Consider the following 15253-nt stretch of genomic DNA (forward strand, 5'->3'; position numbering starts at 1 on the left):
TTAAAAACATTGTCATATATACATGAAACTTTTTAAAAACGCAAGGGAAAAGGAAAAACTTTTCAGTTTTTGACTACATTGTTGTCGTGTAAATATAGCCTCAGTGTAAAGTCTTGTCTGCCGTAGAGGTTTTGGGGTTTAAGGTGTTTGGTTTGGTTTGTGTTTGGTTTGCTTTTAGAATGCATAATACATTGGTGCTGTATCCAGGTAAAAAAAAAGCTACATTAAACTCATGCACTTCATTCTGCTTGCTTTGGGTGGTTATGATTTACAAGTAAGCTGTAAAATTGCTGTTACATCACAATGATATAAGTTTTTGTCCATTGTATCAATTTTTTAGAGTGGACAATTTAGTCATTTAATGTACGTTTACAGATTTTCATATGAAATGCATGAAATTATTCATTCTTTAGTGGCTGTCCTCATCATCATATCACTAATTTTCATTGATTCAGTGCATATAGATTTGTATTTAGTGTCCATGGAACATTGTTTGGCTCGATGTATGTGAAAGAGACATATGCTATTTTTGAAATCTGAATAAATGTAGAGAAGCATAAATAAGATCTAATCACTGTCGAAACCGCTTTTTTCATGTTTAGATGTAAATGAACAGACAATTGTGTACATGACTCTTGCTTGGTTTGTCACAATGGCCTTAAATTGTTTTAATCCTTCATGGATTTTACATAATCTTGATAATCTGCATTCACATTTAGGTCTTTCAACTCTCAATTGCTAACCCAAATTCTGTTTTAATGGAGAATATTAATGGTTCCATCTTCAATTTTAGATTAGTGTCAGAAGCATTAGAAACTATGAAGATGGTGCGAAAATGAATTCTCTTTCATTCCACGAGATTGTCATCAGATATACATTTGTCACAGTCATGTGCCATAGACATTGCTGTTTTAATGTCATTTAAGGTTCCATTGTATATACTTTTCTTTTTTCTTTGATTTTCTTGGACTTCCAAGAGAAATGGCACACCCTTGTGGTGTGAAGAAAATATCTAATCATCTCTTCTTTGGTAATTGAGTTGAATTGTCATAGTACTCTTTTAATTTGTAATGGCATTTTTCTGAATAAGACTGATTAAGACAGTGAATACAAGAAACACAGCACATTGCAGGACAATACAGGATATAAAATTAAGATGATAACCATGATAGTAGACACTGAGGTGCATTTAAACACATAATAACTCCACTTCTGTGTTCAAAGTACTAATCTTGTTTCTTTAAATGGAGGTACTTCAGGAACTTCAGTGCACTAAAATCTTACCTTGAGATGGTGGAAGTGCTAGTTGTTCAGCATTAATGTTTACAAAGCATTTGAAAGAATGAACCCAATGAAAAGTAGAGAGATTATCAATTATGCAACCTTTAAATAATGTCAAGGAAAATCTGTGCATAAACTTAGATATGCTGCACAGTTTAGTTTGGATAATTATTACTACCTAATTTATAATATCTACTAATGCCAGAAATATAGCCATAGTAATTACATTAACTTGAATCAATGACCTCGTGGTCAGTGCATGGTCTCTGACACATTGATTCTTTGGTGCTAATCCAGGCAATATGACTTCCAGTCTGGTTTGTGTCATTTGCCAGTCCGGTTTCCCCATAATTTCCAATCACTTATTGACTCTCTGTGTCAATAAAAGTGACAAAAGGGCCAAAAACATAATTTGTAATTCAGTAAAGTCTGAGGACTGGAAGAAGTTCTTAATTTTTCAAGGCACTCACACATACACATAATCTCTTGGCAGGTATCAAACATTTCTATTCACATTTGAGCCATTTCTTTGGCTAACTTGAACTTGTTTCCATTAAAGTGCACACGTAATTGTCTCTTTAAGTCACCTCACACCATCCTTTGCCAAAAAACACCAACAATATGGCTACAACAGTGGAGATCAGCAAAAAAAAAAAAAAAGCTAGCTAAAGCCAAAGTTTTAAAACAAGGGTGTTAGTGCTACTTAAAAGCAGATACTCTTTGTGTAAATTACCCACTTAAATTTGTTTGCACATCATACAGGGACTGTATTATACTGATGAAGCTTATTTCCTTAACAACAACAAAAAAAAGGTTTCTCATCCCCAAATGCCAAGGAGCCGACTCTAGCATTCTGAGATTATATATACATGAACGATAGGAGATGCCGAGTTTTGCTTTGTTGAACTTGAAGCACTCTTCAGAGGATAACAATTTATCATGGTCCTCACTGCCCATCTCAAAATGCTTGAGATCTTCTCAGTAGAGATGTTGTTCATTTAAACCACTTATTGTGGTTAAGAAAACTATTTAAGCCTCTTATTGTGATTAAGACTCTAGGATGCAAACTATATTTTGGAACACTGTGCACTGAATCACTCTCACTGCTTTCGCTAGCTGTTGTACAAACTGTTGTATCTCCTGAGGGTAACTTGGACCCTTTACGTGATTTCAGTATTTAGTACATTATACAGTTTGGAAATATCTTTTTGTTTGTTTTTATTCATTTCCTTTGGCTTTACAGTAATGACAAATTAAAAGCCTGTGTAATTTACAAAACAATCTGACTTTTTAAGATCATAAAAATTCCTTATATGTTTGAAGGAAAATTATTTACCATGAAAAATCTCGGTGTTGTAATCTAGGTTTTCAACAACAACAAAAAAGCTAGCTGGACCATAAACTAAATCACGATAGTCTCTCAATTGTGCCGCGTAATTGTCATGAAACGCTCTTAATATTTTTTCCTGCATTTTATACTTTTGTATACATTTTATACAAAAAGACCGAAACAAATTATTTCAACCGTAAGCCAGAGGAACAAATGGTAACCCTAATCCATCAACTTAAATGAATGAGCTACACATTTTCCTTCATGATTTATTTATTTATTTATTTATTTATTTTCAGATGCCTGGAGAGTAGCCCAAGGTAATGCTTGGTATTTAAAAAAATCAGTCAGCTGCATTTTCATTTTTGCTTTGTATTGTGCTGTATCTATGAATAAAGACAACATACAGTATACTGCACATTTATGGTCTGCTTTCCCAATTTAGGCCAATTTATATAGGCTATCATGAATAATAGCATGTAAATGCAATATCAGTTATCTGTCAAAATGATGGAAATCACTTTGAAATAGTATCACTCAATGTTAATGTTAATGACATTTTTCATTAAGGCAAATATGCTACATAACAGACATTTATTACAGTGATATTTAACATGTCAATATTCCTGTGGAAATAACCAAGCTGTCGGGGTTATTCATGGTCTGTTGTGGTAATTTGTTAATGCTTATAAAACAAAATTTCTTTAAATGTTCAATAGTTGAAGGTAGTTTAATGATGTCACCTCATTGCACCCCCACTTTTTTTTTTTTTTTGGAAAATGTTTATTGTGTAGCACAATTACAGTTAAACGGATGTTACTCCCACAGGAAAAGGCCTATTTTTTTATTTACATTTTAGGTGTGTCTAGAATATCTAGTAAAATGCAATGTTGCTTAGCCGTTTTGTGCTTTCAGTGAGAAGTCTGACTTGTTTCTATAAATTGATTCTTTCGATCGAACAGATCGAATTTTATTTCAATGATCCGGCGGTTCTTTTACAGTTAGGACAGTGGTTTTCAAGCCACATCATTGCACATTTTATACATGTCACCTTTATTTAACACACCTGATTCAGATGATTTAGGGCACTGTGGTGGTAATATGGTGTTTTTTAAGAATTCAATGGGTTATATTTTCCAAAATATAAGAAATATCTAATCTAGTCCACTTAACTGCAACCCTCACATTTAAAGTTTGCACTTTAGGTCACACCATAAAGTATCAATCTTCTATTTCTCACACATCTTCACAGTACAGTACAGTAAGGGGCCCTAAAACCAAATGGCACTGGCTGTGTGGGTAAAGACAAAAACTCATGATTTTCGGCCTTCACAGAAGAGATAGTTTTTGTGTTTCACCTGGTTAAGACACTGTGTGAGGTTAAAAAGCCACAAAACAACTTGCCCTTTTATGGTGCATTTAATACTTGATACTAAAATCACTAATGTCCTTGGTTAATATCGTGGAACAATGATGTTGTTGAGCCATGCAATTGTTTTCGGAGATAAAACCCCATGACTGGCTCAATAAATTTTTCTGCTGATTCAGTATGCCATGAAAAGACCAAGTAAGTCTATGTGCACCTGGATTTGCCCAAACCGGACACCTGACATATGAAAGAAATAGCAATTTTTTTTTCCTATTTAAAATAAAAATGTAACCCATTTATTTTTCACCTTATGAATAGAAGTGGATGCAGTTTAAAAGTGTACCTTTTGTCAAAGAGTCATGCAGCATTAATGAAATGTGGATTTTACTATTATGTGGTCACTTACTTTTATAAACGGCTTATGCAATCCAGATCTGGTCTGTTAGTGCATTCAATGTTACCTAAATGATTAAAGTAAAAAATTTATAATAACTCAATGGTATAAAATCCCACCTATTTCAGAACAGGATCATTGCATGGCATTCTTCTTTACTCAAAATATATAAAAAATACAAAGAAGTCATGCATTTCTAAAATACAGTATGATTTATTTGTAGAATACAGCATCAATTTAGCAAAAATAGTTCTATTATAGACAAAAATCTACTTGGTCTTAAAACTCCAGTTTATAGTAACAGCATCTTCAAGACATTGGTACCTATCAAAAAGTATGCAGATAGCAAAAACAGAAAGAAAAAATGAAATACATACTCACAATTAACAGCATGTTGTAAGTTAAACAGCATGTTGTACAGAGAACTAGAGCTTCAAGCATGCATTGCGACAATATAATAATATGCCATATGTTGATTTTGCATAAATAGAGTAAAAAAGGAGACAAACGGGGTAGGAAAAAAGGAAATACATCGGTGGTTACTTTGCACTGTTCTGAAACACTAAACAATCCACAGTGAGCTTTTAAAACTCGCAAGACGTTCAGGCACATGTACCACCAATAAAACATCATCTCAACTGTACTACAAGCGATGCTTCGCAAGGAGAAAATGAAGTGTGAATGATGCTCAAAAGTATTTTAGACTGGAATAAATGTGTAGTTTCGGTTTCCCTGTGTCGTTTTAAGATGCAAGTCAATTCTTTTCTTAACTCCGGCCACTGGTTTCCTGGCTACAGAATCAATTTCAACAGCTCAAACATTGTCTTACAAAGTGGAGTGTTTACACTGGAGACTCTGCATTAATGTAATCTATGCCAATGACGTGTGAGAACGTGATGATGATAATAATAGAACGAACTGTGAAAACATATTGTGGTCGGTAACACTAAAGCGAAGAACATGTGAGAATATGTAGTTTAAACCTAACATTATCAGAAGATGAAGGTATTCTAGTGTCATGTGTATTAAATTAATTCATTAAATAATAATACTTCAACTTAATTTCCAAGTCCTCACAGTATTTTGTTCAAAGATGGGCTTGAAACAAGATCAACATATTCGAGGAACAATCATACATACTTGAATCTTTATGGATGTTTTATACAGAAATTAGAGCAAATTTTGTGTGCACGAGAACTGATATTAAAGAAATATTAAATTAAACCAAGTTTTCCTTTTAAGAATAGCTGCTGATACAACACTTCTTGTGTAAAAAGTGGACAATTTCATGAAAGAGATGTCTGATATCAGCATTTGATCTGTCTTTGTCGCAAAGCTAGTTTTCGCCGCACTAATAAGATTCAGCCGACAGTCAAAAATACACACAAACATATAAGCACACAAAAGGCGTAAGATCCCAATTATCTCATGTACCTCTGCAGTAGCAGTCAAAGTGTGTTTATATAACGTGTTGCTGTTTTTTACATTAACTTAAAGTATGGTTTTATTTGGTAAACACAAAACAGTAATCTTCCCATGGGCTGAATGAAGCTTCCACCTGCTTCAACCCTCTTGAAAGTGAGAGCAATCCAGAAAGACACACCGAATCGGACAAAGGATGGAAGCGAGTGAGGCAGTCTAATCCGACTTGTCTTTTTTCTTTGGTGTAACTTTACCAGCTACTGCAGACCCCACTGCCCCAACCCCTCCCGTTACCACGGAGACGCCGCCTTTGACCAATCCCACTCCAGCTGCGGGAACGCTTGTCACTGCCGTCTTGGTCAGCTCAAAGCTCTTGCTTCCTACCCAGGCCACTCCCCCAAGGGTGGCACCCACCGCTCCTCTGGTGAGGTTGAACAGCCCGCCTGTCACTCTCCACACCACGCCTGCTTCATTCTTAGGGTGTTCTTTCTCCAAGTCTGAAAAAGAGTCGTGCAAACAATCATTCAGAGTGTTAAAAGTGTTTTTTAATCGTTTCAGTTATTATGGTAAATATTACAAGAAACTATTCCTTTAAGTTAGACCACAGTGACCAATTTTTGTCTTTTTATGACCAGTGAAGACTATTTTGTTGTTTAAGCATCTAAAAATTGATATGACATTTTTTTTTTTGACACAATAAGTTAATTATTATTAGTATTAGACAACAATAAAACATAATATCCACAGTAAATATACAGGTGCTGGTCATATAATTCATAAAAAAGTTGATTTATTTCACTAATTCCATTCAAAAAGTGAAACTTGTATATTATATTCATTCGTTACACACAGACTGATATATTTCAAATGTTTATTTCTTTTAATTTTGATGATTATACTAACAACTAAGGAAAATCCCAAATTCAGTATCTCAGAAAATTTGAATATTACTTAAGACCAATACAAAGAAAGGATTTTTAGAAATCTTGGCCAAATGAAAAGTATGTACATGAAAAGTATGAGCATGTACAGCACTCAATACTTAGTTGGGGCTCCCTTTGCCTAAATTACTGCAGCAATGCGGCGTGGCATGGAGTCAATCAGTCTGTGGCACTGCTCAGGTGTTATGAGAGCCCAGGTTGCTCTCAGTGTTGTTAGTGGCCTTCAGCTCTTCTGCATTCTTGGGTCTGGCCTATCGCATCTTCCTCTTCACAATACCCCAGAGATTTTCTATGGTGTTAAGGTCAGGCGAGTTTGCTGGCCGATTAAGAACAGGGATACCATGGTCCTTAAACCAGGTACTGGTAGCTTTGGCACTGTGTGCAGGTGCCAAGTCCTGTTGGAAAATGAAATCTGCATCTCCATAAAGTTGGTCAGCAGCAGGAATCACAAAGTGCTCTAAAACTTCCTGGTATATGGCTGCGTTGACCTTGGACATCAGAAAACACAGTGGACCAACACCAGCAGATGACATGGCACCCCAAACCATCACTGACTGTGGAAACTTTACACTGGACCTCAAGCAACGTGGATTGTGTGCCTCTCCTCTCTTCCTCCAGACTCTGGGATCCTGATTTCCAAAGGAAATGCAAAATTTACTTTCACCAGAGAACATAACTTTGGACCCCTCAGCTGCTGTCCAGTCCTTTTTGAAGCGAGACGCTTCTGACGCTGTCTGTTGTTCAAGAGTGGCTTGACAAGGAATGCAACAGCTGAAACCCATGTCTTGAATACGTCTGTGTGTAGTGGTTCTTGAAGCACTGACTCCAGCTGCAGTCCACTCTTTGTGAATCTCCCCCACATTTTTGAATGGGTTTTGTTTCACAATCCTCTCCAGGGTGCGGTTATCCTTATTGCTTGTACACTTTTTTTCTACCACATCTTTTCCTTCTCTTCGCCTCACTATTAATGTGCTTGGACACAGAGCTCTGTGAACAGCCAGCCTCTTTTGCAATGACATTTTGTGTCTTGCCATCCTTGTGCAAGGTGTCAATGGTCGTCTTTTGGACAACTGTCAAGTCAGCAGTCTTCCCCATGATTGTGTAGCCTACAGAACTAGACTGAGAGGCCATTTAAAGGCCTTTGCAGTGTTTTGAGTTAATTAGCTGATTAGAGTGTGGCACCAGGTGTCTTCAATATTGAACCTTTTCACAATATTCAAATTTTGTGAGATACTGAATTTGGGATTTTCCTTAGTTGTCAGTTATAATCATCAAAATTCATCAAATCATTAAAATAAATAAACATTTGAAATATATCAGTCTGTGTGTAAGGAATAAATATAATATACAAGTTTCACTTTTTGAATGGAATTAGTACAATAAATCAACTTTTTGATGATATTCTAATTATATGACCGCTGGTCACCTGTATAATTATTTATATAATTTATTATTATAATTAACAAAAACAATAAATGTCTTGTTTTCCCTATTTTTGGACCAATAAGCAAATACCTCGAACCACTAAGCAAACAATATGTTTAAAATTTAAAAAAAAAATTACATTCAAATATGGCCTCATGCTGACAATCTTCCGTTGGCCCACAAAACACATTTTATGAATCAATCCAGAGAAAACAATTATTATCTCAATGCAAATGGCAATATTTCAGTTAAGAGCACTTGGATACATTTTTTCAGTTAAGAGAGCTTGGTTCCTATATCCATGATTTTGAAACATGTGTTTCAGGACACTCACCGAAAAATAATAGTCTTTATGTAAGTATTGTTTTTTTTTCCTCTCTGTGTTGGTTATGTGAGACTTAAAGCTTGAGGGCAGCATTCTGAAATCAGCTCACATCTACAGGCCTGACACGGAGTAATACACTGAGCAGATGTGTTCTGAAGCACACACACTCTCTGTCCAAATGGCATTATCTTTCCGCTCTGTTGTTCCTTTGGCAGAATACAAGAAAAAAAAATACTCTTTTCCTACCAACAGATAACTTGCATTTACAAACCCTACAATACTCTGCGGACTGTGAACAGAAATTATATCTTTTATATTCAATCAATACTGTCAGGGACCGCGTGGCTGGGTTGCACGTTGAGCTCTCCGGTGAATCGATGTGCCACCGAGAAGCCGTGTGAATGACAAGCAGCGCGTGTTCAGATGAGTCCCGTGGGTCACCCTACACGTAGTTCGTATGCATCCATAAACAACAACTGACATGCACTGAAATCGACAGAACCAGCCTTGATTTGAAACATTTGTGAGATGCAACCAAACAGGAGATGAACAGATTTAACTAAAGCTTGCTTTCCTCTCCTATTTTAAAAGGGAAGTCATAATGGTTAGAGAGTCAGACTCGTAACCAAAAGGTTGCAGGTTTGAGTCTCACACCGGCAGGGATTTAGGTGGGGGGAGTGAATGTAAAGCGCTCTCTCCACCTTTAATACCACGACTGAGGTGCCCCTTAGTAAGGCAACGAATCCCCAACTGCTCCCCAGGTGCAGCAGCAAAAAAAGGCTGCCCACTGCTTCGGGTGTGTGTTCACAATGTGTGTGTGTGTGTGTGTGTGTGCACTCTGGATGGGATAAATGCAGAGCACTAATACTGAGAATGGGTCACCATACATGGCCACGTCACGTCACTTTTTAACTGCCTCTAAAATGTCAAAATTCATTAATAGCTTATGTATGAAACATGCCTCTAAAGCTCTTGCTTCTACTGCAAGCTGCTCACTTTCAACTAGAGTAGCAATTGTCTTATGTTGTTAAGACGAATTTCAATCATGTCTGATAACTGGTATGTAGAACCAATTTTTAAAACAGTTTTTTTTTTTTTGGCAAAACATCCAAATTATAAAGCAGCAGTTGAGGAGGTCAATGATAATGTGGTAAAATGGCTGATCATAGATGATGTTGGTGGGTAAGAAAAACTTGCTCGTCCTGTTTCTACACATGCAATTAAGACCTAACTCTTGCCATCTGGGCCTGAGGATATGTAATTATGCATTCCACGCTACCAAACCTGAAAGCTATCTTCCATTTTTACATTAAGCCTGAGTGAGCAAAATCAGTGAGGCATGTTTCAAAAAAGGAATGAGATTATTTCTGAAATTCCATTTTCATACATTATTTCCAATGAAGGATGGGTAAACCAATGAAGATGGCTCATGCTTCTCTAAGCATAATAAGTAGACCTATATGGAATCCACATTGTGCACCTCGTTCATGAAATTAAATTTGTTTAAATTATTAATTCTTACATAAATTCTCATATAAATGACATTATAATGTAAACACAATTATATGATAAGCAATTTTCATGTATCTTTTTTGCAAATCCATTGTCACATAAACAGTAGAATTCATATCACAAGCAATTTTGTTTGTAAAGCCATTTTCATATAAAATGTGACACTCATGTCGAACTATGTATATAAATTATTTAAGTACACTGTAATGCAGTCATATGAGAAATTTTCATGTATATGATTCTTAATTCCATTCTTAAGTAAACTGACACATATAACAAGCAATTTTCATGTAAATTGTTCATAAAGCCATTCTACCATATAATGTGACATTCATATGGCAAACATTTTATACTTGTAATATAAACTCATATTCATATGATGAGAAATCTTCATGTATATTGTTTGTAAATCCATTCGTATGTAAACCGACATTCATATAACGAGCGATTTTCATGTAAATAGTTCATAAAACCATTGTAACATAAAATGTGACACTCATACAGCAAACAATTTTTGCATGTTCATTAATGCATTCTAATGTAAACTCATAATATGAAGATACATTTTCAAATGTTTGTAAATCCATTCTTACGTCAACATAAAATGTGACTCGTAAATTTTCGTAAATCTACTGTAGCTTAAAATGCGACAATCAATTCCCTGTAAATTCATAAATTGATTTTAACATGACTTGTTGTTTTCATATGACAGTCAGTTGTGGTGTAAATTGTTCATGAATAAGTTCTTGCTGCACAACTCGTGTAACAATCTGCAACAATTTACCTAAGAACAGTACAGGTTTCGTGAATGAGGTAACTGATTGTGAGCTTCACACAGGGTTCAAGAACATCTTCGTAAAAGACAACAGTTGTAATTCAGTTAAATTCAGGGCAAAGAATTACAATAACACTGCTGATAACCAGTCAAAAACACTCTGCTACCATGTCAAGAATTGGAAGACCCATTAAAATAACAGAATATAATTACAGTCTTGCCTATGTGCCAATGGGTATTTGGGTAACGAATGAAAAATAAATAGTCTAGAATTTGGACACTGCATGCAAATTACAGTCATCAATAGCATAGTGTGACAACAATGCGATGTATGCGATGCCAATCCTACACATTTCCAACACAATAAAATAGAATATGGCAGCCAAATAATAGTGCAATAATAAGTCACCAACAACATGCAAACAATACATGGCACAAACTTCCATTAGTTGAACATTACATATGCTGCATATGAATCTCACAGACAACAACAAAGCTGTGCACATCATGAATGATTTCTGTTGAGCACAAAGAGGAAAGACCTTGTCCTAATCTGGCTTAAATGATTACTGACCTAAAAGAATGGGATAATACAGCTGGTGGGACGTGACTGAAGAGGGAGAGAGAGAGAGAGCACACAGAGCTGTGCTGGGAGGAATCATTTTTACAGTTTAAACGTATCACTGTTGTAGATCATTAAACAATAAGGATCCGGGATAATTCATCTTAAATTGATATTAATTGACAGAATCCTTGAGGCACAAGGTGCTGGGAGGAATATTTGTTTACCATTTAAACATATCACTGTGGTAGATAATTAAAGGATCCGGGCTAATAAGGATCCGGGGTTCAACATCTTCAGCTAATATTTATTGACAGTGTAGCAATTCAGACCCGAACCAGACAAATTAAAGATTCGATCAGGAGCATGGTTGAAACATGAGGAGCCGAATTCCGCAGAAAGGCAAAAGGATGTTGTAAATTAAATCCATGTGCCAGCCAGTCTGAAGCAAGCTCACCAACCAACTCTTTCACAGAACAGCTTTCAACATTAACACCACTAGAACAGTTGTTGACAATTTCAATTCGGAGAAGAGATTTTCAAATTTGGGGCAAGTAATCCAGATTGATGTTCAAAGAGATGCACAGCCTGACCATCACATGTAAACCCATGATGGTAATCATGATCACAAGATCCTTGGATTGACTTCCCCCCACATAGAAGACAAGAACCAGACAGAAATTCCTTTAAGGAGACCTTTTAACCTCTGGTCTCCAAAGAACGTTCTTATGTCAGAGAATGGCACAAAAACTCAAAAAGTTAGACTTGGAATAAAGGAATATCAGTCTATTGCTTAACTCCATATCATAAATGAAACCCACATATTTGACTATCATGTTTCTAATCACTTATTGTGTATGTCTTTTTAATAACTATGGGATAGCTTAAGGATTCATATTCATGTTTAGTATGTGTGTGTTTGAATCTGCTTGCTTGAAATGTTTCTGACCATCAGTTATTTGTCAAATGTATTATATTCTTATTATAGGTATCATGTCCAAAGTTATACCCCTGCAAGAGCAGGAAAATTCAGACCATGTGATTAATAAGATAACATATGATTTATGAATGGGTAGGACAAACATCACAACACCCTGAGCAAAGACAATATCTAATTGGTCAAGACAACATTTGAGGTGTGGCCAAAAGGCCAGTTTAAATACCCAGGACACCATAATTATTTTTTTTTTTTTAGCTTTTGCTTTTTAGCTTTTGCTTTTAGTCATGCCAGCTCTTTATTCATTTCTTTGAGCGCTGTTCCAGCGTCCTCATTGATGAACTGCATGCGATGGTTAATTAAGTGATTGATGGCTGTTCATGTCTATGCAATTTCACGTATTGCTGTAAACTTGGGATTTTACATTTTTATTCTCTTAAACTCATTCTTTCCTAACTTTCTATCTTACTGCAACTTGTGTGAATGTGTGAATGCGTGTGATTATGTGTTAAATTTGTTTATATGTCTTAGATTTATCTAAGAAAGCCTTATTCATATTGAAAAGAGAAGTATCTTGTGTTTTGTGCTTACAAGTTCATGTCTTAAGCTGCCGATCTTGTTACTGTGCTAATAGTGTTTTCACTATAGTTTGGATATTAATATCAATTGCAGAGTTGATATTAAACGGCTCATTCAATGAATCGCTGGCCATCTCAGTGATCAGCCATAAAACAGTGGTTCTGTTCAAATTCCCTTTAAAATCTTAAATGATTCCCTTTTGAGCTAAATTGACCTGGTTCCCTTACAACAGAATCCAGTGCTGTGTTCGATCCATCGATACGACCATTGTCACAGAGATTTAAAGGTACAGTTATTGATTCAGCTTACCCTGTATTGATATTGTGGCACATGTGCAGCAGTGGACTGTGCTTAATTTGAATACAAGAACACAGTTTAAAACAGAATAGAAAAGAGCAAGGTTTCTAAAAAAATAAAAAATGAAAAGAGCATAATATATAGGCTACAACGAGGTTTGATCTATACAACAACAAAAAAAATTCACCACACAAAATTCATCAAAGCATAATGCTTAACTACAAAACGCCAAACAGCTTTCTTTGGAAGAATGACCAATTTATTCTTTTTGACAGGAACCTTTGGGATCAATCCAATTCTATAGCAAATAGAAAATGTCAATTTGTCTTCAGATGGAGGAAAGAGAACAGTGACATTTGAAGGCTTAGATGGAAAGGTTAAGATATTCTGAGGCATGTTACTCTTTCGAGAAACGGGCCGATTTCTGTGGAGGGTGAGCATCAGTAGCTAAAAACCCACTCAACAAGCCCGATACAAAGGTTACCGTGTTGACCTCGACAGTTAAATAAACATTCAAAAAGAAACAGAAATTGAACATTTCACATGTCCAGAGCACTTAAATGTTTAAAAGAGCCGCAGAGTTCCACTCTCTGACCAAAAACCGAATAAAGACGATCAAATCTTGTAGAGAAGGTTGTAGAACTGAAGGACTCATTGACTCATATTGCTCGGATGCCTTTCCCCAAGTCACTCTAAACATCAATTTGTGCAAGAAGCCTGCAGCAAACTTGGATAAATAAAGTTTTACGAGGTGACAGGATCCAAAAAGCCCCACCTAAAGCGAGATAAGTGGTCTACTTGGTGCGCAGAGCGAGCAGAGAAAATTATCTGGGCACACTTGAACATTCTCATAAGATTCGCTGGTGCCTGAACCCTGGCCTCAACTCTATAATATGTTCCTGTCGTGGAAAGCCACAAGTAAGACCTTTAGATAACACCAACAATGCTGCATTCACAAACAGAGAATGGAGATAAAGTTTGAGAGAGAACAGAAGAGACAGATGCAATGCGTTTTCCTCCAGGAACCCACTCAGACGGGAACATTTTGTAAAAGGAAAAGGAACAAATAGGCCTATAGTAAGGATGCTTACTTTGGGGGCATAAATAATAAGTAAACCAATTGTAGAGGAAACACTAAGGCCACATCTCCTGGAACAGATCTCCTCTAATAGCTCGGTGTACAAAAACAAAAGAGTGCATTTCTGTATTATTACTCTGAGTGTTGCATGTGTTGCATGCTCACTGCCACCGTGCTTGAATGTGATGCACATCTATTAATTCAAAAAATGCAATTCATACATACAATTGCTTGGATACTGTTCTATCATTAGCATGTTAATTTGTGATTTAAAAATTATACATATCGGCAGAGAATGAAGTAAAATGTCAGAGAAAGACAATTGTATTAATATCATAAACAAAAGAAAAATTATTGAAAATAAAATAGTTTCTATTATTTTGTATTTTTATTTTATTTTATAACAATTAAAAAACACCCGGACTCCTATTACTTACTATATTTATCAATTAATAATTTTTCTTATTTGTTAAAACATACTCTTAAATACATGTCAAATGCCTTTAAGATAATAATTAAGACACTCACATGATATTTCCGAGTCATTAAACTGAAACTTTTATTGAAAATAGTATAAAAGTCTTTCCCAATCATACGAAAACAACATGAATACAAAAGGAAATGTAAACAAATACATAAAAAAAGTAAAAAGACAATTTAGTAGAAAAAGTAGAAAAGGTAGTAAGCAATACAGAAAAAAATTAACATGAATAAATAAACGCATAAATAAACTGAAGCAGGGATTATGCAGCAGGATGTCTATAGTATTGAGCTTACTGTATTTACCAAACTGCCATCTCTATAAAAACCAGTGATATAGTCCTGTGATTTAGACCCCCCTGACCTAAGCTGAATTGGATAGCCAAGAATCCATTCCCAACCAATCAAAGCCGAACATGTTCCTGAACGAGAGGTGGGCTGCCAGCCTCCGGCGTAAATCTGTCGCCTCTGTAAATTTATGAGTCTATATCAATACCCACATCATCTCTCTGTAGTGCTGAGAAATAATGGGGAAAATATTGTTCT

The 15253-nt window shown here is 35.7% G+C and overlaps 1 protein-coding gene across 1 annotated transcript in view; it reads right to left on the bottom strand.

Annotated features, from left to right (window-relative positions):
• Nucleotides 1–4902: 4902 nt before the first annotated feature.
• The window catches only part of zgc:101566 (Transmembrane protein 263-B-like), a 28515-nt gene continuing 18164 nt past the window's right edge, over nt 4903–15253 (bottom strand). The window contains exon 3 of the mRNA XM_059536273.1: nt 4903–6293. Coding sequence (XP_059392256.1) covers nt 6013–6293 — 281 coding nt within the window. The 3' untranslated portion in view covers nt 4903–6012. The remainder of the gene's footprint in view (nt 6294–15253) is intronic.

The sequence above is a fragment of the Carassius carassius genome, chromosome 43 (genome assembly GCF_963082965.1).
Source record: "Carassius carassius chromosome 43, fCarCar2.1, whole genome shotgun sequence".
NCBI lineage: Eukaryota > Metazoa > Chordata > Actinopteri > Cypriniformes > Cyprinidae > Carassius > Carassius carassius.